General features: G+C 40.3%; 4 protein-coding genes across 7 annotated transcripts; 3 read left to right on the top strand and 1 right to left on the bottom strand.

Annotated features, from left to right (window-relative positions):
• Positions 1-5,606: 5,606 nt before the first annotated feature.
• On the top strand, positions 5,607-9,792 carry LOC113167059 (troponin C, skeletal muscle-like). Its single transcript, XM_026367408.1, has 6 exons — positions 5,607-5,739; positions 7,335-7,389; positions 7,663-7,806; positions 8,061-8,175; positions 8,374-8,510; positions 9,333-9,792. Exons 1-6 carry the CDS (start codon positions 5,737-5,739, stop codon positions 9,362-9,364), a joined length of 486 nt encoding a protein of 161 aa, XP_026223193.1. The 5' UTR covers positions 5,607-5,736; the 3' UTR covers positions 9,365-9,792.
• Positions 9,793-11,191: 1,399 nt separating this feature from the next.
• On the top strand, positions 11,192-14,177 carry tnnc2 (troponin C type 2 (fast)). The gene is made up of 6 exons (XM_026367410.1): positions 11,192-11,299; positions 12,174-12,225; positions 12,633-12,776; positions 13,177-13,291; positions 13,408-13,544; positions 13,660-14,177. The coding sequence occupies exons 1-6, from the start codon at positions 11,297-11,299 to the stop codon at positions 13,689-13,691; spliced, it is 483 nt and encodes a 160-aa protein (XP_026223195.1). The 5' UTR covers positions 11,192-11,296; the 3' UTR covers positions 13,692-14,177.
• Positions 14,178-15,069: 892 nt separating this feature from the next.
• On the bottom strand, positions 15,070-15,753 carry taf13 (TATA-box binding protein associated factor 13). Of its 2 annotated transcripts, none has more exons than XM_026367412.1 (2): positions 15,664-15,753; positions 15,070-15,561 (listed from the first exon to the last, which is right to left on the bottom strand). In XM_026367412.1, the coding sequence occupies exon 2, from the start codon at positions 15,558-15,560 to the stop codon at positions 15,186-15,188; it is 375 nt and encodes a 124-aa protein (XP_026223197.1). In that variant the 5' UTR covers position 15,561; positions 15,664-15,753; the 3' UTR covers positions 15,070-15,185. The 2 variants fall into 2 exon arrangements, with proteins under 2 accessions (XP_026223197.1, XP_026223196.1); XM_026367411.1 differs by having other exon boundaries at positions 15,070-15,564; positions 15,664-15,751.
• A 53-nt stretch (positions 15,754-15,806) lies between these two features.
• Positions 15,807-21,806, top strand: slc35c2 (solute carrier family 35 member C2). 3 transcript variants are annotated; one of them, XM_026367407.1, is made up of 10 exons: positions 15,807-16,033; positions 16,897-17,105; positions 17,590-17,740; positions 18,047-18,110; positions 18,240-18,312; positions 18,851-19,019; positions 19,211-19,294; positions 19,883-20,058; positions 20,284-20,413; positions 20,591-21,806. In XM_026367407.1, the coding sequence occupies exons 2-10, from the start codon at positions 16,998-17,000 to the stop codon at positions 20,725-20,727; spliced, it is 1,092 nt and encodes a 363-aa protein (XP_026223192.1). In that variant the 5' UTR covers positions 15,807-16,033; positions 16,897-16,997; the 3' UTR covers positions 20,728-21,806. The 3 variants fall into 3 exon arrangements, with proteins under 3 accessions (XP_026223192.1, XP_026223191.1, XP_026223190.1); XM_026367406.1 differs by lacking the exon at positions 15,807-16,033 and adding an exon at positions 16,096-16,476; XM_026367405.1 differs by lacking the exon at positions 15,807-16,033 and adding an exon at positions 16,096-16,536.
• The last annotated feature ends 283 nt before the right edge of the window (positions 21,807-22,089 follow it).

Raw genomic sequence — 22,089 nt, 5'->3', positions numbered from 1 at the left:
TTTGATGTTATTTCACTACTTTGTGCTGTTGTAATAATGCTCTGACTGGTCTGTATCCTCATCCACCCACAATCTGACCTGCCAGCCCCCTATCACACACACAATGCACCTACCTGCGCTCACTGCTCTCATCTATTGTGCCCTTAACCTAAGCCGTGTAACTATGAATGTGGAGCGCACCTGTATGTATGGGCTATAGTGGCAGAATGTCTTTGCATGGCCAGTTTAAGAATAATTGGAAAACATTGTTGTTTTAACGTTTTTCATGACTTTCTCAATAGAAGAAATGCGCATGTGGATTCCGTTCTTAAAAAACACCTTAAAAATCATTCTAGGGTTCCTTTGGAGGCTCAATTGTATTTATTTGACAAGGGAACATGCCCAGCAGTTAAGAGGAGAACAGGTAACAGCACAAACCAGACAATGAAAATGTGCAGATGCATGTGTGTGTGGGTAAACATATACTGTACGGCAACAGTTCCAGAAAAGCCTCCAAACGCCAATAAATAACACGCAAACTAACAGTAAGAACGTTATAGTCAGTCTATGAAATAAACGGTGTATAATTGGTATTTTTCTTCACAAGTGAACCAATGTGCTCCTATTTAGAAAGTGAATTAGAATAAATTTCCCCCCGTGCGTCATGACACCGAATCATGCTGTGACGGTGACTTAAAGGGGCACAGCGACCCCATGTGTTCAAGACTGGTATCTGCAGTCGGGTCAGTTGGAGTAAAATCAACCAGTCAATGGCTCATGCACCACATATTCGTATATATCTGATCCAGAATGCTGTAGGTACATTAATGTTTATTTTTAAGCAATAAGATGGAAAATCAGAAGAAATTCACTTTGAAATACAAGAGTATCATCATTTACGGGCTTTTGAGGAAGAAAAAATACATAAATGTGAAAACGGATTCTCGACTTTATTCAAATTGCATTCTGTGTTTTCTGTGTTCTGTTTAACTACAGAGATATTGTATTATTCAGCATCATTTGTTTATCGAGTTTTTTAATTTGTAGTGCTTAATATACAAATATTTCCTCAATTTTGGTTTTGAAAATTCAGTTTTGAGAAAACCAATGGGTTAATGGAATTGTTATTATTTCTTCAAGATGTGAGCCATTTAAAAAAGCTCCCACCAGTTGTCTATAAGTAATAAGTGATTAATTATTTATATTTAATACTGTATAATATAATTATTAATATTTTGTCAAGAATGTTCTGGAGATGAAAAGAGTTTCAGATAGGGTGAATTGAAAGTGTGATGTACAGTGTCGTTAGTGGTTATGTTCCACAGGTAGGATGTGAGTTAGAAGAAAAGAAGCAATTCTACAGTGGGTTAGATGATGTGATCTAGAGCATCCACAGAGGTGAGAGAGTGGTGATTGGAGCAAATTTCAGTGGACGGGTTGGTCAGTTGAACAAAGGTGATGAGAATGTGATGGACAGAAGGACGGATGGTGGTAGACATCTCGTGCCAATGTTGTAACGTGAAAGTGATCAGTAGCTCCAAAGTATTGGTAGAGGAGAGTGTAGGGAAGGCCAAACAAATGGCACATGAGGCGAGGTTGGACAGTAAGGGGGGAGAGGTGGATTTGAAAGGGCAGTCGGTCATGATGACATACCTGTCGAGGTGTGGTGTGTCTAGGAGAGGTGGGAGATGTGCAGAGCTGTGGCAACTAGAGAGAGTAGTTGAAGCTAGGCTAAAGGCAGAGGTGAACATTTGTGATCAGCAACGTGGTTTCATGCCCAGGAGGAGTTCAACAGATGCAGTGTTTGCTCTGAGGATACAGATGGAGATGTACAGAGATGGGCAAAGAGAGTTGTGTTGTGTCATCGTAGATCTAGAGAAAGCATCTGACAGGGGAGCTGTGGTTTGTATGAGGAAGTCCGGACATGTCAGATGTTTTGGAGATAAAGTCAGAGGAGAGATTGTGAACATACCGGCAAACAGATGCTGAGGTTGGAGCTGCCAGGCAGGAGGTCGAGAGACCAAAGAGGAGATTAATGAATGTACTGAGAGAGGACATGAAGTCAGATGATGTGAGAGAAGATGATGCAGAGGAGAGGGTTAAATGGAGGCAGAAGAAGGAAAGAGATGTCCTCAGGCACTGTACAGTATACTGTATGTATGTTATCTAACAGTACTTGTGTTCAATCAGTCCTCACAATGAGTTCTGTGATTTTATCTAAAAGAGTGCAAATACTTGTAAAGACTGGAATTCTTCCATGCTTATTGTAAAAAATGAAAAATGTATTGCATGGACAAGTACCTTGTATAAGTCATGAATCTAGTTTTACATGATCCTGATTCTAAACGTCATCACACGTCATCTGTGTCTTTTTCTGCTTCATGTGCTGTTGAAGGTGCTTTAATAAGAAACTTGAGAACGGCCTGTACATCATCTCTTAGCAGAAAAGGACGTCTTGTTCAGTGTCAGTGGCTGCAACTGCAATCAACAAATACAGACATGGTTCTCTACTGTAAAATGAAATATGTTGTGGTTTAAATAATTTCTGGAGGTTTTTTTGTATTGACTTTATTGTTGAAAAATAGGAATTGCAAATAATTCACTTACTTTTTCTTGCATCTGTACATACTGTGGTAAAATTATTATCTGAAGGGTAAATGAAAAGTAGGGAACCTTGAAGGTCTACATGGATTTTTTTGTGCCAGATCACGTAGGAGATGTGGAGACATCGCTCTATATTTTTTGATCAGCGTCTACCTTCAAAATGGTTATTTATATATAAGTTCAAGAGATTTGAACTTGGAATTTAATTGGACAAACCTGAGCTTTGTTAGTTAGTTCCAGCTTATGCTGTGATTTCTTTTGCTAGACTAGTCCTGATAGTCATTAGTTTTTCTGTCTTTTGCAGAGAGTCCTTAGTTTTCTCCTCCTTTTGAGGTTTTGTTTTTGCCCCGATAGTTTGCATTTGCATTACCTCCGTTCTGTTTGTAGTCTCATTCATTTGTAAAACACTCTGTCCTCGTTGCACTTCTGCACCTGGGTCCACTTGTTAGCCAGTGTGTATAAACATGTCCATTTTTTTTGTGATTTTTGTATGGGGACAAGGACATAAAGGTGTGAAATAGGTTAGGGGGAGGACAAGAGGAAGGGGCTCAGCTAGAATAGTCCATGAGGAAAACAGAGGAGGGTGAACAGAGAGGGGATCGACACCTATGGGAGGGGTGATGGCATAGCTGCAGCCTTATATAGGGTGTGTTTGTCTAGAGGGTCCAGCTGCTCCCCCAGGGAATGTCCAGGAATAGAAGGAGGTGGAAAGAAAAGGAATAGAAAGAGAAACAAATAAAGTAATAAAAGAGGATAACAAGGTTCCCCTAGGTCTTTACTTCTACTGCTGCAAACGTCTCAGGCTCTTTTGTTTTACCCAACAAGAGGAAAGCAACTCTAGAAAAAGTTGAGCCAGGGCGAGCATCAGCTGGTGCTGTCAGTCAGGCCCCAAACAGGCACCCAGTGAGGGAGATGACATAAGTCGGACGGCATGGAGGCTGAGCCCACCCTGCAGCCCTAAGGGGAAGACGGGGGTGATGACTGAGTGGGGTGGAAGGAGGTAATAGGGGAAAGAGGAGATGGAGAGGATCAAACCACGGAGAACAGAAGGAGGGTGATAAAAAGAGGAGTGGAGGAAAGGAGTGGACTGTGATGGGTGTAATGGGGATGGTGGCAGGTGTATCATTAGAAGAAGAGGACGTGAGGACGGGTTTGGAAATAGAATAAGGAAGTGAATTATTTTACTTAAGTCCTGTTTATTTCTTCTACTTCGCTGCACTTTGCATGATTTCCTTGCAGCAATTAGCTATTTGTACTGCAAATATGTCAATTAGATAAGTAAAGTTAAGTGACATTCTGCCTTCATAAAGGTGCTGGGAGCATGCTAATCCCTTTAATTGTCTTTATGTTGTAGTGAGAATGATGGACTAAAATTCACAGTTGCCATTACTCTCCAACATAATGTTCATGTGTGGGTGTATAAAAGAAAAAAGAAAATGATTAACACAACTTTCCAAGTCCAAACACAGCTGGTAAAAGATGGTGATTGTTGCTTTTGTTCAGGTAAATGTTGCTTTTCATCACAAATCAAAGCTAATTCATGTGAAAAGGTAGTTCCTACGGAGATCACTTCCACTACCTTGGTTTTCCGTTTTTCCTGCTCATTGGTGCAGACGTTACGTTATATAAATCACATAGAGAAATTTTGGAACCTGATGTTGTAAAAACTGGTTCAGAGACGAGAACCTTTTGTCTGTATATTTGATTAATCCATAGAGGGCGAGGGGACTGTACACAACAAAGGTTCCCAGCTTCCTTTCATTCTTATTTTCCTGGCTGCTGAAAAGCCTCCCCAAGCATTTCACTCATTTCTGTTCTGTGCATGCTGTTTGGTCTCAGGTCAAAAAGCCTGTTGAAGTTACGAGCAACCACTGCTGTTGTTTCCATGCCTATGAGACAATACTCTGAAACATTTAACAGGCTGCAGAGCCTTGCTGCTTAAAATTCCCGAGCGTACACCAAGATCAGCAGAGTCTCCTGGAGACTCGTATGTTTCCATCAGCTGACTTGGTGTTGTGAAGTGCAAAAGAATTATTAATTGGATATTGGATAAATCCAGTCCCTCATTCTTTGTTTATATTGATCTTTTTTGGGGTTTTTTTTTTTTGGTACAGGATGATTCCCCTCAGGTTCTTTGTGATACTTTACTTTTTCATCTAGCTCCAGGTGAAAAACTACTGCAAATGATTTCAATCAGCCTCAGCTGCTCAGCTGTTCTTTGTGTTTTGTCCCTGTTGGCAAATCATTATTAAGTTGGCACATATCTACCAAGTAGCTAGTGTTTAATTCACAACCAAGGACTATAATACACTAAACTACTGTATATTAAATACTCCAGCATTTGCTAATAAGAACTTTAACCTTTCTGTGATTTCACTTCTTGCTGTAATAGATCAGTTGTCGATTTTCAAGCATGTTCACCATCGCGCTCATCGTCATTTTTCAGGCTTCTCTCTGAAAACGTTCCCACCATCCACTCTGCTCAGTCCTGCTGTTGTTAAAATAGTTAAAGATGGAGTGCAGCTTTGTCAGATCACAAGTCCATTTGCACGCCTCTAATGTTACAGATGTCATAAGTGCAAGGGCAAGTCAGCAGCAGTGAGGACAGGGAGACAGGCAGATAGATGGGGTTACAGACACTGGGAAAGATGTATTGAATCTGTGCATGCAGCATGGTGTTAATCTGTGTGTGTGATGTGTGTAAGTATGCATGCACTCTGATTCTCATGCAGTATGTGAAATCAAGTGTCCATCTCCACTGAGATGTCCAGTTGATCCTCTGCCAAAATAACCTCCAGCTGCCTGGTGCCTGCACGGTGTTTTCTTTCTTTCTTTCTTTCTTTTTTTTTTATAAATGTCCCTGAGCTTGTCTGTTATCTAAATATGGGAGATTGGAGTGTGCCACACAAGGGGATGTCCATCAGGAGATTGTAACAGGGCACAAACTAAAGTTGGATTTGATTGGCTGGCTCTTGTCTGAGAAGAGGGTCTCTTGCCCAACCCTGATCATTTTTAGTAAAAGTCTCTTGGGACGAGAGGGTACTTATGGAGGAGTAAAGCCACAGTGTTGTCTGAACTCTGTAGGAGGAAGACTGTCTTTCCCCAGCCTCTGTTGTTTTCACTGGTGACTGTTGCTCGGCACAACCTGCCACCATGGTAAGAAACCAAAAACTGAGGAGGTACAACAGGAAAACAATAACGATCCGTGAGGATTTGCTTTTGTTTTCATCAAGCACAAGATGGATGAAGATGGAGTTTATTATCTGGAGTCATCCAGCAGGTCCTCATCTTCAGCACAGCTGGATAATCAGCTGGATTTCTGTTCAAGTGGTGTTTTATTTCTTGGACTAATGGAATATTTAATTTGGCTGTTTGTGTATTTATAATGCAGAGAGTCAGAAAAGGGTATTTGTTCTTACTGATAACCTGCTACTGTAAACTTCTGCAGTCCACTTCTGTAACTCCTCTACTGCCATTTGTTTGGTTAAACGCTGCTTTTTGTTGCATCACTTTGTAACTCAACTCAGTCTGATTGTTATTTCAATTGGACGGAGAGAAACTAAAGATAGAAATAGTTAGAGAGTTAGAGTAAAGTGAGAGGACATGCTGCCTGTTCGGAGTGTCCTAAATTAGGGCGTTCACCTTGAGAAAATCCCTCTCAAATCCTCTCCCAGGAGTCACCTTAACTTAAATAGCTTCAACGTGAACTGTTGACTGGGTTTGTGTGACCTCCCACATCTCAGAACAGCTACTGTTTTACTAACCTCCTGAACTGCTGAGGAACAGTGGCCTATAAAACAATTAGGGTAAAACACTTTTAAAAGTTTTGTTTCATTTTAGCTCCGATACCTCTCATTTAATATTTCTTAACACTGTTCATCTTACAAAACCAAAAGTAGTGCTTATGACGAGAACTGATCTTGCTGTATATTTCTGCACTGTAAACAAAATGAAAAAGAGATATTAGATGTATGACATTATAATTAAAAGTGACACTACTGAGCTTGATGTGTGGGTGTGGGGACAAACTGGGAATCCAGCAGGTTTATTTAGGCAGATTTAATTATTAAAAATGAATTCTGTGTAAAAACACAATATAATATTTTAACTACACTGTTTCTGTTCAGAAATATGGACTAAACAATCTAAACATGTTTTTGAGTGGCCTTCCCCTTTAAGAACCATCCATAACAAGTGCAGACAGCTGGCGGAGGATTAAACATGACTTCTTACCTGACATCAGGCTATTTCCAGTCCTTGGCTGTCACTTCGTCAGTGATAGTTCTGTCTTTGGCTTGAGGCTTCTCTTTCAGTTTTCTCTAGCTCTATGGAAAAAGGGGCTTAACTATAAGGAGGAGGGATCCAACTCGTGTTTTGCACAAACCACCGGTTTCAGCATGTATTTTACAGTTCAGACAAACCTCTTACCACTAGAAATTGTCCAAAACATATAATGGGAATTTATTTTTAAATGTTTTGTTACCTTCAACGCATCAAGGTATTTTCTGGAGCCCACTAGGTTGATGAGAGGCAGATAGAATGAGTTACTATATAAACTGACAGGTTGTCAGACCGCTGTGGGCAGATGCACAAATCAGTTCTTATGACAACTTGTTCTGTGCCAGTCTGCAGTCTGCAAATGTGTGATTTTTTTAGTGATAATGAACATGACTTGATCCTCTTTGACTGTACCAATTGCTGCATCATTCCACTTCCCACTTGCCCACCTTATATCATTGTCTACTTTACAGCCTACTGACGCCCAAAGCGACGCCCGCTCCTTCCTGACTGAGGAGATGATTGCAGGTTAGTCCTCCACAGTAAATGTACATAATTATATGGAAATCTTATTCTTTTTTAGTGTAAACAAGTAGCTAGACATGGGTCATTTCATTCGCCAATGACTTTTTGTTCCATTCTGTACTTAATATTATATAAAACTTTAATTTTCGGGTCACAGTGACTGAATGAGTTCCATCAAATACAGCAAATAAAAGTTATTTGTGTACACTGCACAATAACTTGTCTGTTATTTCCTTTGCCTGCGTGAGTTTGAACTATTTCATTTCTGTTCTTCAGAGTTTAAAGCCGCCTTTGACATGTTCGACACTGATGGTGGCGGTGACATCAGCACAAAGGAACTGGGTACTGTGATGAGGATGCTGGGTCAAAACCCATCAAGGGAGGAGTTGGATGCCATCATTGAAGAAGTAGATGAGGATGGTGAGATCAGTGACTAATCAAACATAGGTTTGATCTGGTTTTTAAGTGGATTCATCCTTTTTTAGTCCAGAAGAGGCGGAACAGCTAATGGGTAATGACTGTGGCCCTAAATCAACAGAACAGGGAAGCTGAACTTCATCTCAAGCACCAATGCTAAAAAAAAGAATATATTCAGTGTTTCAGGTAGAGATGGGACATGTGTCGCCTCCTTCCACCTTTTTCCGTCTTCACTCGTCCACTTTTCCTCTTCTCAGGTAGTGGTACCATTGACTTTGAGGAGTTCTTGGTCATGATGGTGAAACAGTTAAAGGAGGATCAAGCTGGAAAGAGTGAAGAGGAGCTTTCAGAATGCTTCCGTATTTTTGACAAGTACGACATAAGTCTATAAACACATCAATTATATTACACATAGATATAATAATATTTATGTAAATAACATAAGAAACCCCTCTGGATACAAACTGTTTATCAGAGTTTTTAAAAAATAGCTTTTATGTTCTCGTTTTGTTTGAGTGAACGCTGGAGGGCAGGAGGTTCGTTTTCACATAATTTAATTCACATCCACAGAAACGGAGATGGCTTTCTTGACCGAGAGGAGTTTGGAGAAATCCTCCACCTCACCGGAGAAGCAGTCACAGAGGACGATATCGATGAGATGTTTGGAGATTCAGACACAAACAAAGATGGAAAGATTGATTTTGATGGTAAGATTAAGCCTGTAGATGACACGGTGCCTTTAGTACTGTTAGTTATACTGTCAGACTCGACTTTCACATCAACTAACAACTTTTTCAGTGATTGGAGGAAAAGCAAGACATATTTTTAAGTGGGTTTGGACGGCTGGATGAGGAAATTATCATTCAATATGAAGCTGGAACCTGCAGCCTGTTAGTTTAGCTTAGCATATATACTGGAGGTATTTAAGTGAGGTCTAAAAACGCTCTGTGTTGATGGGTAAGCTCTGGTATATGCGTCCCCTCGTTTCTAGTCTTTATGCTAAGCTGCAGTAAGCATCTGTTATTAGTCACATATAAATTAAGTGGTGTCAGTCTCTCTCTACCTTTCTACTTTTCTTTCTTGTGAAAGTCAGTTACGGATTAAAAAAAACATTCACAAACACGTTCCCAAAGCAAACTAATTACATTGATTAGATGTTTTTATTTGAATAATTTAATGTATAGAATCCCTTTGAAATCGCTCAGGGTCTAAAAGTGAAGGATAAACGCATCAAATCAAAAACAATTTACCAGTGAGCTGGGAGATTTATTCAGAGGAGAGATACAGTTATACACAAACCCAGTACAACCACAGTGGGGCTGATGAGAGCGGGTAAAACCACTGCTGTTCACTTCTACATTACATCTACATAATTTCATTACATAACGTAATTTGTTCTCTGTGATGTGTGTCTAATGTGCAGGCTTTGTCTATGATCTGCACCTATAGACTCATTTATTGATCTATTCAGTCAGTCTGATGAATCAGTGGTGGGTTGGTTGACTGATTGATTCCCTCTGCTTGTCCAGAGTTCCTGAAGATGATGGAGAACGTCCAGTAATCAAGACAGCACTACATTCCTCGGTGGCCCTTCCTCAGAGAGCATATAAAGCCTGCTATCTGGGGGAAATCTGCTCACAGGAAACTCTAAACACTACAAACCCCTCTACGATTACGACTGTGATGTTGTTTCAGAGATGTCAAAATGGACACAAGCGTCTTCACCCCCACCCCTCTCACATGTAACCCAGGGGGCTTTTTGAGGATATCTATAAATATCCGTTCAAACCTTTTAAGACGAAGGCGCATTCCCTTTTGCCTCTTCCTTGTGCAGGCCACCCAGCTGTCCCCTTGGCAGTGGCAGCTGCTGCTTCTCCAGAAATGCTACACCACCTAACTATAACCCCCATCCTCCTCCTCGTCCTCCGCAAAACTGGATCTCTCCTTCACCCTGTCCTGTGGTTTCTAAATAAATCAAATAATTTCTCACTTTGCTTATTGTTCATCTTTGCAGATTTTTGTGCTATGCATGCCTGACACTTCTAATGTTTGTCTCATTGTCTGAGCCTGACAATCACATGCGTAGCCACACTTAAAGGGATCATAGACAGGACACATAAGCACATGCACATGCGCACATCCTCCCTTTACACGCACATTTATTTAACAACATGTGGTCTTATCTCCATATTCCAGTCCTCACTTCAAAGTAGCATCATGCTGCCCTTTAAAAATCCTCTATTTACACACATCCCTGTCTCATTTAACACAAAAACACTGTCATAAAGTATCTGAGGAACCTTTCAGTAATCAGTTTTCAAATTGATCTCCACTAATAACGCTCATGCATCTACAAGCAGCGGTGTCCAAACACAGAAATCAATAAGGTGATAGCAGTCACAGAGTTAATTCTCCTTGTGGAAAATGCAGATCTCTCTCCGAGTTTATACCCTTCAAGCCCCTCATGTTCCCTCCCCTTCTTTGTGGCTTATCTTCTCCTCTGCACCCTATCCTCCTCTCCTGCCTCTCACCTTGGGCCCACCCTTCAGGAACCGTCCACCATTTAAGGAGCACCAGGTTGCATTGCTCAGGCGACGTGAGACTGAGATGTGTGGGTGCCTGACACCCCTGTCCAGTCGCAGCCTAAAATCTGCTGCTATTTAAGGCACGACTACCAGGGGGTTGAGTGTTGGATGAGATTGGGGTCCAGCCCCACAACATTTTTATCCTGGTTTTGAGTTACACACCCAGATTGAAACACCATCATCACAAAACCAGTAACCTACTTTAAAATCTTTGGCTCATCTTCCTTGTCTGCTCTCATATATTTACAAGGCCCAAATTAACAATTTGCACTGACAAGCTGCAAGATCCGTGGTTTTATTAATTGTTTTGACATTTTATTAAAATTTCAGTTGAGTTATTTTAGGTGACCACTCCTGAAAGTTGCTATGGGACCATTTATGCAGAGTAACCTAATTAACCCATTGATTTTTAGGTGTATATTACTTTTCAGTATGAACTCTGAAACGTATAATATGCCACACTTCTTTTTTAGAGCACACCTGTGATAATCTCAGCTCTAACACACTGACTGACAGAGAGTGACTTATTCTGTGCACCTTTCCATTCTCCCCACAGCTTTGTCATATTTGTTTTGCATCTCCATTGTTTCCTGTAGATGTTCCTAGAACCCAGAGTTGTAAAAAAAAAAAACTCCTTTACTTCTTTTACATTCTTAAACTTCAAAACAAGAAATAAAAGCTTTCCTCTCCAAAGTGTGATTGGCTTACCCTGGCCCCAGAACCCTAAAAGTTCAGGATACTAAATCTGGAGGCCTGTGAGAGGCAGGGGGCGGGACCTGGCTGCCCCGTTTAAAGTGTGTCTGAACCTTCACTTGACGTCTATTCTCTCTGTTGGGGTGCACACGGATTGACCACTCCTTTGGGCTTTTATCTTTGGATATTTGGGGGGGAAAAGCTAATCCACAAACATGGTAAGACCAATTATATGTGCAAATGAGTAGTTCAACTATTACAAGTTGACTGGTCAATCAGCCTTTATTTATTAATCCATGATAAGGTATAAACTGTGAATTAGATGTTTAGTGATTGAGTAATAAAGGCATGTAAAACTGTAAAAAACCAACTGACTTACTGAGAAGCATGTTTCTTTGAGTTTCATCTTCTGACTTCCCTTAAAACAGCAAAATATATAAATTATTTTATTCACTACAACAATTCAGTTTTAATATTCTAACAGATTCTGGTTGCATCTTAATGTAATTCTAATTAAATATCCAGAGTTGTATAGTTTAGCCAGTTATTTTTCCAACAGCTCTTAATTATTGTACAAAGTTAAGATTTGGTGCTGAAAGAAGGATGGCTGTCAGCTGCAAAGGTGCGGATTCTGCTTAGGCGACAAATTCCCCGGGATTGGATGTCTGCAGGCCATATACAGTGAACCTAATGTGTTGATCCTGAAATAGCCGGAGTAATTCTCAGCAAGCTCAGGAATGCTCTTGACACGCAGCCATTAAGCCTCTATTTTACAACACATAACTTATCAAAGCATGATTAACAGATTAATTAGAACGAAGAAAACACAACACAATCTTGGTTCCGTATCGTCTGTTTAGTGCGTAATGGTTTTATTCTCCCGTGTACAAATGTTGATGATATCTAAACATAACCAGTCATTTTCTAATATTCTTTTTAAATAAATAATAGATAATAATAAATCCTGGAAATGGCCACTGTCACCATTAAGTGCCTATGTGGCCCTAAGGCGAGGTTCGGGGTTTTAACTGGAATAACCGATGTAAATGAAATGAATGATGAAGTGACGGAGTGGCCTCTGCTTTTTTCCAGACTGACGCGCAGCAAGAGGCCCGCTCCTACCTGAGCGAGGAAATGCTGGCTGGTGAGTTTAGGCTACAGTAACGCGTTACTTCGCCCAGAAACTAGTAATGTAATAGATTACTGTCCAAATAATGAGCGGCCTAGTTGTTTTCTGTTATCATACCTTAAAGATGAAACCTTTAACTCCATTTAACTCACTTTCAGAATGAGGCAGATCATTTCATTACTTTAATGAACATAGGAATTCAGTGCAGCGCAGTGGTGACAGAACAGGCCACTCTTCACACTAAGGCAGATTTTCATCAGGGCTTTTCTGATAATAGAGAAATGTAGAAGCTTTTGTATTCAGGATAAATGTCCTACTTTATCATTTACTACTCATGAGCTCATAACACATGTAGAAACAGCAGAGAAGGGAACACAGTCTTTGAGTAACGAGCCACATTCTTTCAACTCTGATTTCCCCAGAGTTCAAGGCCGCCTTTGACATGTTCGACACTGACGGTGGCGGTGATATCAGCACCAAGGAGTTGGGTACCGTGATGAGGATGCTGGGCCAGAACCCGACAAGAGAGGAGTTGGATGAGATCATCGAGGAAGTCGATGAGGACGGTGAGCCAGGACATCTATCTCTGACAGTGACACATAGTCTAGAATATTCGTGCGCAATAAAAGTTTTACGCACAAGCAATAAACCACTACGGCTATTAACACCACGTTAATTCCACCCCATTGTAAAGAAGAAAATAAATAAATAAGTACGACTCTATTTGGAACCAACATCTTCTGTGACAAATTATGTTTAGGACCCTAGTCATGTGTACAAAGCCAGTAGACCGAATGATCCTCCATAACCCACCATGAATTTGGATCAGTGCGCACCGTTGTTTCTTTTTACTGTGGTTCGTGCGTAAAATTGTGCGCAAAGAGGAGCGCGCTGTTACCTGTCACTGGAAACGTGGGGTATTAAGGTAATTGCTAATCAATCATGTGGCTTCTTCTTACACTTCAGGTAGCGGTACTATCGACTTCGAGGAGTTCTTGGTCATGATGGTGAGGCTGCTAAAGGAGGACCAGGCCGGCAAGAGCGAGGAAGAGTTGGCAGAGTGCTTCCGTGTGTTCGACAAGTACGGTTCCACTATTGTTGTACACAACGTGATGCCATATATCGATGACATGAAGACAGTATTTTATTTCTTGTATAATGGTTTATCTTTTTTACAATCTCCTGTCTTTTTCTCAGGAACGCTGACGGCTACATCGACAGAGAGGAGTTCGCCCTCATCATCCGCAGCACTGGCGAGTCCATCTCAGAGGAGGAGATTGATGAGCTGTTGAAGGATGGAGACAAAAACAACGACGGCATGCTGGACTTTGACGGTACGTTGATGGTGACGAGCGTGTTTTCACTTATTAATTAGTAGTAAAATACTTGGGTTGTGTCTGTGGCACTATCATGGTCACTGACGTGTCCCGTTTCCCTTCTCCTTTCCAGAATTCCTCAAGATGATGGAGAATGTGCAGTAAAACCAGAAAGACTCATGGACATTCCTCCTCCCCCCTGTGAACTCCCACTCTGAACACATTTGGACCCACCCACTGATCCACTCAAACTACTCCTCCTTCCCCCTCCCGTCTACCTGGTTCACTGCCTCTCTTCTTCTCCAACCTTATAGTCATCCTCAGCAGACAGCTAGAGCACCCGGTGGGGGTCGCTGGCTGGGATACTCTCTTCCCCAGCGTATTCGTGAATGCAGCCAATGGATGCTGCGCTGACACTGTACCATGTGACAGGACGGCAAGGGTGCAACATGGATATTCACTGCACACACCTTTTGCAGTATACATGGCGTAACATGTCATCAGTGACCCCCCCTCTGCTGGTGAAGCTCTGATCTAGATGTAGTCTAGATAGATTGGCAGCCTGTTATCTGCTGCTTAGACCAATTCATTCAACCACTTCACTGTACAAAGAAGTTTTATGCTTGAAGAGAATAAATGAACTAACACATACTCACTTGTAGTTGGTCTGTCATATTTAAGGTTTGTACAAAATTTTGTTTTGAGGAATATTAATAAAATGTTTGTTTCTTTTTTGTCCATTGTGTTTGAACAACAGCTAGTGTTGTCTTTATGGCCTGATTTGTGCTAAACACTCAGACTAAATATTTGAAAGTCAAACCTGAAGTCAGTGCCGACAGAGGCCGACAAAATTTTCAGATTACATTGGGAGAGGACATCTTTTAGAGCCACAACTTCCAGCTATAGATTCCTGATTACACTGTCATCACACAGTTTGATTACAAGTTCAAGGTTCAGCAGACAAAAAAAAATAAAATCAAAAAACATCTATCGTAGTTTCAGAGTCAAATGTCTTAATATTCTCAAGCAACACTCAGTCTGCCATTTTGGAAAGCTAAAAGAAAAATATGCAAATATCCACACTGAAGAAGCTGGAAACACATATTTAGTTAGTTTCAAAATGGTTTTGTAACTACAGTTCCAATCATATTATTTTGAAGTGTGGTAAATGCTGTAGATGAACTTTCTAGGGTTATGTGAAATTTTAGGATCTTTGTTTTTGACTCAATTTAAAGTGTGTTGGTTTTGTTGAGCCATTAATCTACAAAGATCCAAGATCTAAAAAACAGTCACTTCTGGATATTCTGGTACTCAAATGATGATTGGCTGTCTATACTGTATATAGATAATATACAAGATACTGTTAAACCACATCTGGATAACTGCTTTTTACATCACCTCTTTTAAGCCTGTATTTAAAAACACCTTTAAAAATAAAACTCCACCTTCAGGCCCCTTTCTACAGAAGCCAATTTCTGGCCTTTCTTGGATGCTGCATGTGAATGTCCACGTCAGGTGTGAGGTAACAACCATCTTCAACGTAGTTATTTCAGTTACTTTATTTCAACAGTGCCACATCAGGCGCCAGAAATGAACAAATGAACTGTCAAATAAGATGTAGGTCAAACATGGAAAATAAAAAGCTGTCCCACTGAGTGTTTACGAGCCATAATTAGCTTCATCGAAAGCTTTCCGGGCTCTCTTCAGCTCCTCGTTCATGGTCAGCAGGTCTTTCACTCTGGCGAACTTCCTGGGGTCTTTGCGAATTAGGAAAACGATGTCCTCCACCTGGACGCGGCCCTGGCGCCCGATAGACATGGCTTTGTGGGTCATTTCCGTGATAAACTCGATCACCAAGTCCTCCAGGATGTCCACAGACTCCGTATACGGGTTCTGGTCGTCTCCGAATCCGTACATCATGCACCGGAGCTCCTTGGAGAAGAGCCTCTTCCTCTTGCCGTGGCCGACGTCCACTCCGCTGGATCCGTCCTCCAGCTCGTCGTCGAAGCCAGTCTCGTCCTCCTCGTCCGCCATTCTGCTGAATAAAAAACACACGGGTGTGCGTCAAAATGTGCGAGAAACAGTAACAGCAGCAATGTTGTCGTGTTAAACCTAATTACAGACAATTAAACATCACCTGGTAGCTCAGCTTCAGATCACAACAATGCTCGGTTTGTGTTGACTTCCGCTTCAGTTTCTTTGACACCGGAAGTAATTGATAGGTAAGATTTAAAATACCGCCCCTTGTGGTGAATTTCTATTTTCCGCTACAAAAGAGGTCCTATTATTACCACAAACACCGCAAAGTTTACATAATATGGCTAATTAACATGTAAAGTCAATATTACAGAGGTGTTTTAAGTGTCATATTTCTTTTGTTATTTTACTCGCTCCTGTGAGGTGCTTTAATGTTTGTCAACCAAACTTCGCTCAAAATTATGCCAATTTAACACAATCTCGTGAACGTGGATTCCACGCTTCAAACATCCTAAATGAGCTGCATTCACGTATGTATCAACTTATTTAACCAACATATTTATTATTTTATTCTGCATTTGGTGTATATTATCTTATTAAAACATCGAGCAGCAGAAACCAAACACAAAACTGAAACACTTTTCAAATCAAACTCATTCAATGTGGGTTCTGCGGGCGCCGAATTAAAGAAGGTATCGTGACAATTAAAAGAAAGCGTTGGACCATAATGTGGGTAATTTGCATGTGACAAGTAATTATTACCATTTATTATAGATAAATTGGTCGTAGTAGTTCAGTATGTGGTTGTCGTCATAACGAAAACGACACGTACACGGGGGGGACGCGCTGTCACCAGTTGTAAGAGTCGAGCGCACTTTGTCCCCTAAGAAAATATTATTTAGCTTCAAGTTCTCTGTTTAACCTATATCAACAATACGACGGTCTACGTGGCAGGCTGATGGCAGCTAAAGAGGTAACGCTAGTTAGCCCAGGACACAGTCGGATCTGTCAAACTTAGCCAAACAACCATCTGGTGAGCACTGACGTTACCGTTACCTTTGCTTCCGGGGAAGTTATCAGCTAATAGTGGCTAACGTTAGCCGGTGGTGTTTAATTAACAGTAATAAACAAACCTAGTCCTGTTCAGATATTTTGTTAGCTCGTTAACTGTCTAAAACATTAGGCTAACTTAGCAGCCGACGTGCTTTAACACAGCTAATTAGCCCACGGTGGCTGTTGAACTTATTGCGCTAACACTAAGTTGGCATTAAGCTAACGTTGCTCTGATATCTCCTGCTCAGCTGTTAGATCACTGTGTGCACACGTGTTACCAAAGTCTAACCATGGTATTGCTATCGTCCTCTCTCCACCTCCTCTGTGTCTTCTCCTAAAGCTGTCAGCTATGGGCGATAGGAAGGACTGCAGGTTCAGTTTGGAGATGACCTCTCCACAGTAGCTGGGTTTTCTGGACACATCGGATCCTGGCAGCCCTCTATGGCGTGCCGGGTCCAGCTTTGCCGAGTGCTTCGCACTGTTGGATTAGTTCTCCTCTACTACGTCTTCTCTATAGGCATCACCTTCTACAATAAATGGCTCATGAAGGTAAGTGAAGGAGTTCATAGCACTTTTCATTCATTTACTCAAGTGTTGTACTCACAGTGGCAATAAAAGTGTAGTTTCCTTGTTTCTTCTTTGTGATCTGATCTTTGCCAAAGTCACATATGTCAACAAATACAACATTTCTAAGCTAATGACACACAAACCTTCATGATCTTTAATGTCGTTATTGAACACATTTATTAAACATACAGAGTTATGGTGGAAAACTTAATGACCACCGTGTTTTAATAACTGGTTGACACTTCACAGTGCTACTGGGAAAATGTTTTGTGTACTGGTGGAATAACAATTGAACTGTTCACAGCACGTGAACGAGTGTTGCATGTATTAATTTCATAATTCAATATACTTTCACATACTTTTGCTTTTAAAACCTCTCCCTGCTGTTTATGATGCTTAGAAAACCCTGAGACACTGTGCAGTCTACCCCTCCCATCCTAAATGATCCTGTCTGTTTCTCTTATAGGACTTCCATTACCCCCTCTTCATGACGTTAGTTCACCTGGCCATCAACTTCTGCCTGTCGGCCCTGACGCGACGGGCCATACAGAGCTGGACAGGGAAGCCCAGAATCATTTTGAGCTGGAGACACTACCTCTTCAAAGTGGCTCCCACAGGCAAGACTTTAGTGCACAAATTATTCAGAGAAAAGCCCTGACTGTGACCTGTTATCATGTTCACTGGCTGATTAAGCTTTCAGCAAAGCATACTTTGACCAAAGTACATGTTGATATAAACATTACGTCGCAGAACCAGTTCAGTTGTAAAAAAAAAAAAAAGAAAAAGAAAAAGCAGAGATTTTGTGCTGATACTTTAGAATTGATTTTTTATCTTCTGTTTTCTTAAATTACAGTTTTCACATCCTCATTTACATTTAACAGCTATAATATTATAATATTATAAATGCTATTTGTCTTACACAGCTTTTGCAACAACACTTGATATCGGACTTTCCAACTGGAGCTTTCTCTTCATCACTATTAGCTTGTAAGTTTGCGGCTTAGGTTTTTAATTTCCATTTCAAGATGCAGTATAACACAATATGATCAGGTTATCAATGGCCAATTTTTGAAATGTTCTGTTGTATTAACAGGCTGATATTTTGTGTCATTCAAGGTACACGATGACCAAGTCCTCAGCAGTGCTCTTTATCCTCTTTTTCTCCCTGGTCTTTAAACTAGAGGAGCCAGTAAGTGACAGTTTTTTGTTTTTGTTTTAACCTCAGACTATGCCCTAAAGGTCTTTTCATACTCACAGAATTATATGAACCATCATTAACGCAGACTCTATGTGCATACAAGAGGAAATATTTTTTCGGATACATAAACAAGAGAAAGTGTGGAAGTTGCTCATTGCTGTGTTCTCATTGTGGTCAGTAGATTTTATTTTACCTTTACTGATTTACAGCCTACATAGTGATGATGAAGTCAAGATTTTAAGGTTGCAATAATTAATATTTTACGGATTTTGTAGAGCATCAAGTGAAAAGTAGGACAAGATGTGTTGTCTCTCAGCTGTTTCATTTTTCCTGGTTACATATTTCCTCATACTCTTTATTGTTATTCAGTTGAGACTGCTTTGTTGTTGCTAAGGCTTGAATGTTAGCACCATTCGCCAACCAAGCGAAATATTAGGCCCAAGAGCAGTTTCAGTTTGTTTTGGGTCACAACTTTCACTTTCACATCTTTCACTCATCTCTCTCTTTCTTTTGTGTCCCTTTCAACCAGAATCCATTCCTGATCCTGGTGGTCTTGTTGATCTCCAGTGGTCTGTTTATGTTTACATTTGAGTCTACCCAGTTTAACCTGGAGGGCTTCATCATGGTGCTGCTGGCGTCCTTCCTAGGGGGGATCCGCTGGACTCTCACTCAAGTGCTCATGCAGAAAGCAGAGCTGGGTTAGTGTTGGAAATGTCACAATGATAAATACATTTATACACGCAACCTTTAGTGCTGTGAACACAAATGTGTTACATTTGCTTTGTTTTGGACATTTTAGGGGTTAAACACATAAATTCATAAATAAACAGACACAGTTAACCATCACTGTTTGCTTCCTCACAGTCTATTTTCATATATTTTCCATCAGGCCTTCAGAACCCAATAGACACCATGTACCACCTCCAACCTCTGATGTTCCTTGGACTGTTTCCCCTCTTTCTGTATAATGAAGGTGAGATCTAGACTTAACGTGTGTTTGTCACACCCAGTCTTTTGTCTTTCAAGCAATATTTAAAATTTAGATATGGTTTATCAGCTTTAAACAGTGACAACCAGTTGTCAGGTCAATCTTACCCCTATTTGCAGATGCACATACTTTTGAATCACTTCTAAGCATTAGAAATGTAATTAAATTACTGCACGCATCAAAAATATATAAATACAACAAGATACATTTTATGTAAACCTCTGGGGATTGATTTTTGTACTCAAAAATATCCAGTGCTAATGCCACCCTTGTTGATGTGTCACATTAGGAAAATTGTAAGGTATGTCCTAATGATGTCTGGACTTCATTTAGCTGCTTTCACTATAATGTCTCACTGGGATTCTGTGACTTCCTCTGAACAAGTTCCACAAGTAACTGGACTTAAAAATGTGAACTGTGAGTGAGAAGTCCTTCAAGCAACCATTAGAAAATCATTTCAACTGCCTTATCATTATTGCCTAATTACCTGACTTATGTTTTATTAGTGTCTTGTAAAATGTTTCCTGTGCAACACATCTCTGACCTCCTTCTCCTCTCTCTCTGTGTCTTCAGGGCTGAGCCTCAGTATGTCAGAAAAGTTATTCAGGGTTACGGAGCTCTCACCTTTTCTCTCTTCACTCTTCAAACTGAGCATCGGGGGCTTACTGGCCTTTGGTTTGGGCTTCTCAGAGTTCCTGCTGGTCTCCAGAACCTCTAGCCTTACGTTATCCATATCAGGGATATTTAAGGTAAATCTGGTGTAGATTTGTAGCATTGATTCTGAATCCGTCAGTCAAATGAAGACTACAAAGGTGAAGAGCCTCAACTAGATTAGAGATAAATTTTAAGGTTCTGAACACAATAAAGTTTTCTCAATTTAAAGGATTACAGGTTTGTAGAACCTCATGTTGTGCTTTTCTTCAGATCAGTCTAATACATTTGCTTTGCGCTTTTATCATTTTGTTTTCATGTAGGAGATCTGCACTCTGCTTTTGGCAGCATATTTGATGGGCGACAAAATGAGTGTGCTTAATTGGCTGGGATTTGCTGTGTGCCTCTGTGGCATTTCATTACATGTGGGACTCAAGACATATTATTCCAAAAGTAAGTTTGGTTAGTTCTCTTTGTATTGTTAGAATATATATTAGCAAAAACATCTCAATTAAATATTTAAAGGTTCTCTTCCTCTTTAAGGTGATAATAAGACAGCTGCTTTGAATAATGCTAATGTTAATAATAATTTTGATGATATCACAGTTTATTTTAATTATACTCCATCAGATAAGGGCCCTTCGTTAAGGCAGCTCAGCCGTAAGGGCCCAGAACTAAAGATGCCATTACTGCGTCTGAACGGAGACGAAGGAGAGAATTCAGCTGCTGATGATGACGATGAGGAACAAGAAGTCTTTATGCACTGACATAACAGTTTACAAGCCAATGTCTGGACGATTTTCACACTACTAACTCCTCTTCACGCCAATCAGCCAATGAACTGTGATGTCAATGGAAAATACTGCCACAAAAACATGGAACAGCTTCTTCGGGTATTTTTTCTCTGATGGTGTCTCCAGGCCAGACTAGTGCCTCTTTGTCAGGTGTACTGTACATTAACGGTGGACTTTAAACGTGACACAAATAAGGATGTCTTACCTTTGGAGAGCTTAAAAAATGTAGCATGTACATGCAAGTAGCAGCAAAGTATGATATATATATATATAGAGAAAATGAGTTTTACAGCTTTAAACATTACTTGGACATCTTGAATTCTAGTGGGTCATTTCAATTTGCTTAGATACTTGCCTGTTTCCCAAGACAAATGACGTCCTGAAGGTGTTGTGTTAGCGAGAAAAGAGAATGAAGACTGCCCATCTTCTTTTACTAAAACCACAAGTTTTCTTATTTTGTCCAACCATCAGTGCAAAACCAAAGAAGATATTCAGTTATTATCACATTAGACAGAGAAACAAGGGAATTGGCTATTTGAAAAGTGACCCTGTGCTTTAATTTATTATTCTCATGAGTAAAACATCAAGCCATGACTCACACCCCTGAAAGGACATAAAGTCTTAAGAGTGAAAGAGATATTTTGATAAGAACTGCACCATTACAGAGGTCAGATTGGTGTCCAGGTCTGATGGCAGAAAATCACTATCGGTGCAATTTTATGCTGTTTGTCCTAAAACTGTGACATACTGCACCACAGTATGGTCTGTTGTAATAACACTTCTATAGCTCTAAAGCATTTATTGAATTAAAGAACTGAGCTGTGGGGTTGAACTGCATCTAAAAATAATGGTCTGCTTAAAGTGCCTTGTTAATGTCACAGCAGTGAAGATAACTACTTTGAAAAAGCTATTTTCAAAATCCATTAGGATTACATGTGTTTTTATGTAGCTAATGTTTAAAAGTGTTGGAATGTTTTTTCTCATTATTTTGTGTAAAATGCAGCATTGTTGCAATAAATTAAGAAATAAAGTGAAAAGAAATTAAAAGCAATTTCCACTGGTACTAATGTGACAGCTTCTGATTGTAAAACACAGCATCTCTGTCTTTCTTCCTCTCCAACTTTTTTTTTATTTTATTTACATTAATTCCCCTCAACCCAGTGTAGAGTAATGAGGTTCAGCCTGACAGTACAGTGACCACAGTGCTGTTGTTAACCAACGCAGTTGTTTTCTGTGGTTATCTGGATTTCTTGTGTTCTTGAACGCACCAGAGCACTTGACGTCCAAACAGTTTACTGTTATATCAGCTAATGATAGAATAAGAAACATTTTGTC

Source organism: Anabas testudineus, chromosome 7 (assembly GCF_900324465.2).
Source record: "Anabas testudineus chromosome 7, fAnaTes1.2, whole genome shotgun sequence".
Lineage (NCBI taxonomy): Eukaryota > Metazoa > Chordata > Actinopteri > Anabantiformes > Anabantidae > Anabas > Anabas testudineus.
This window is presented reverse-complemented; position numbering and strand designations above follow the sequence as displayed.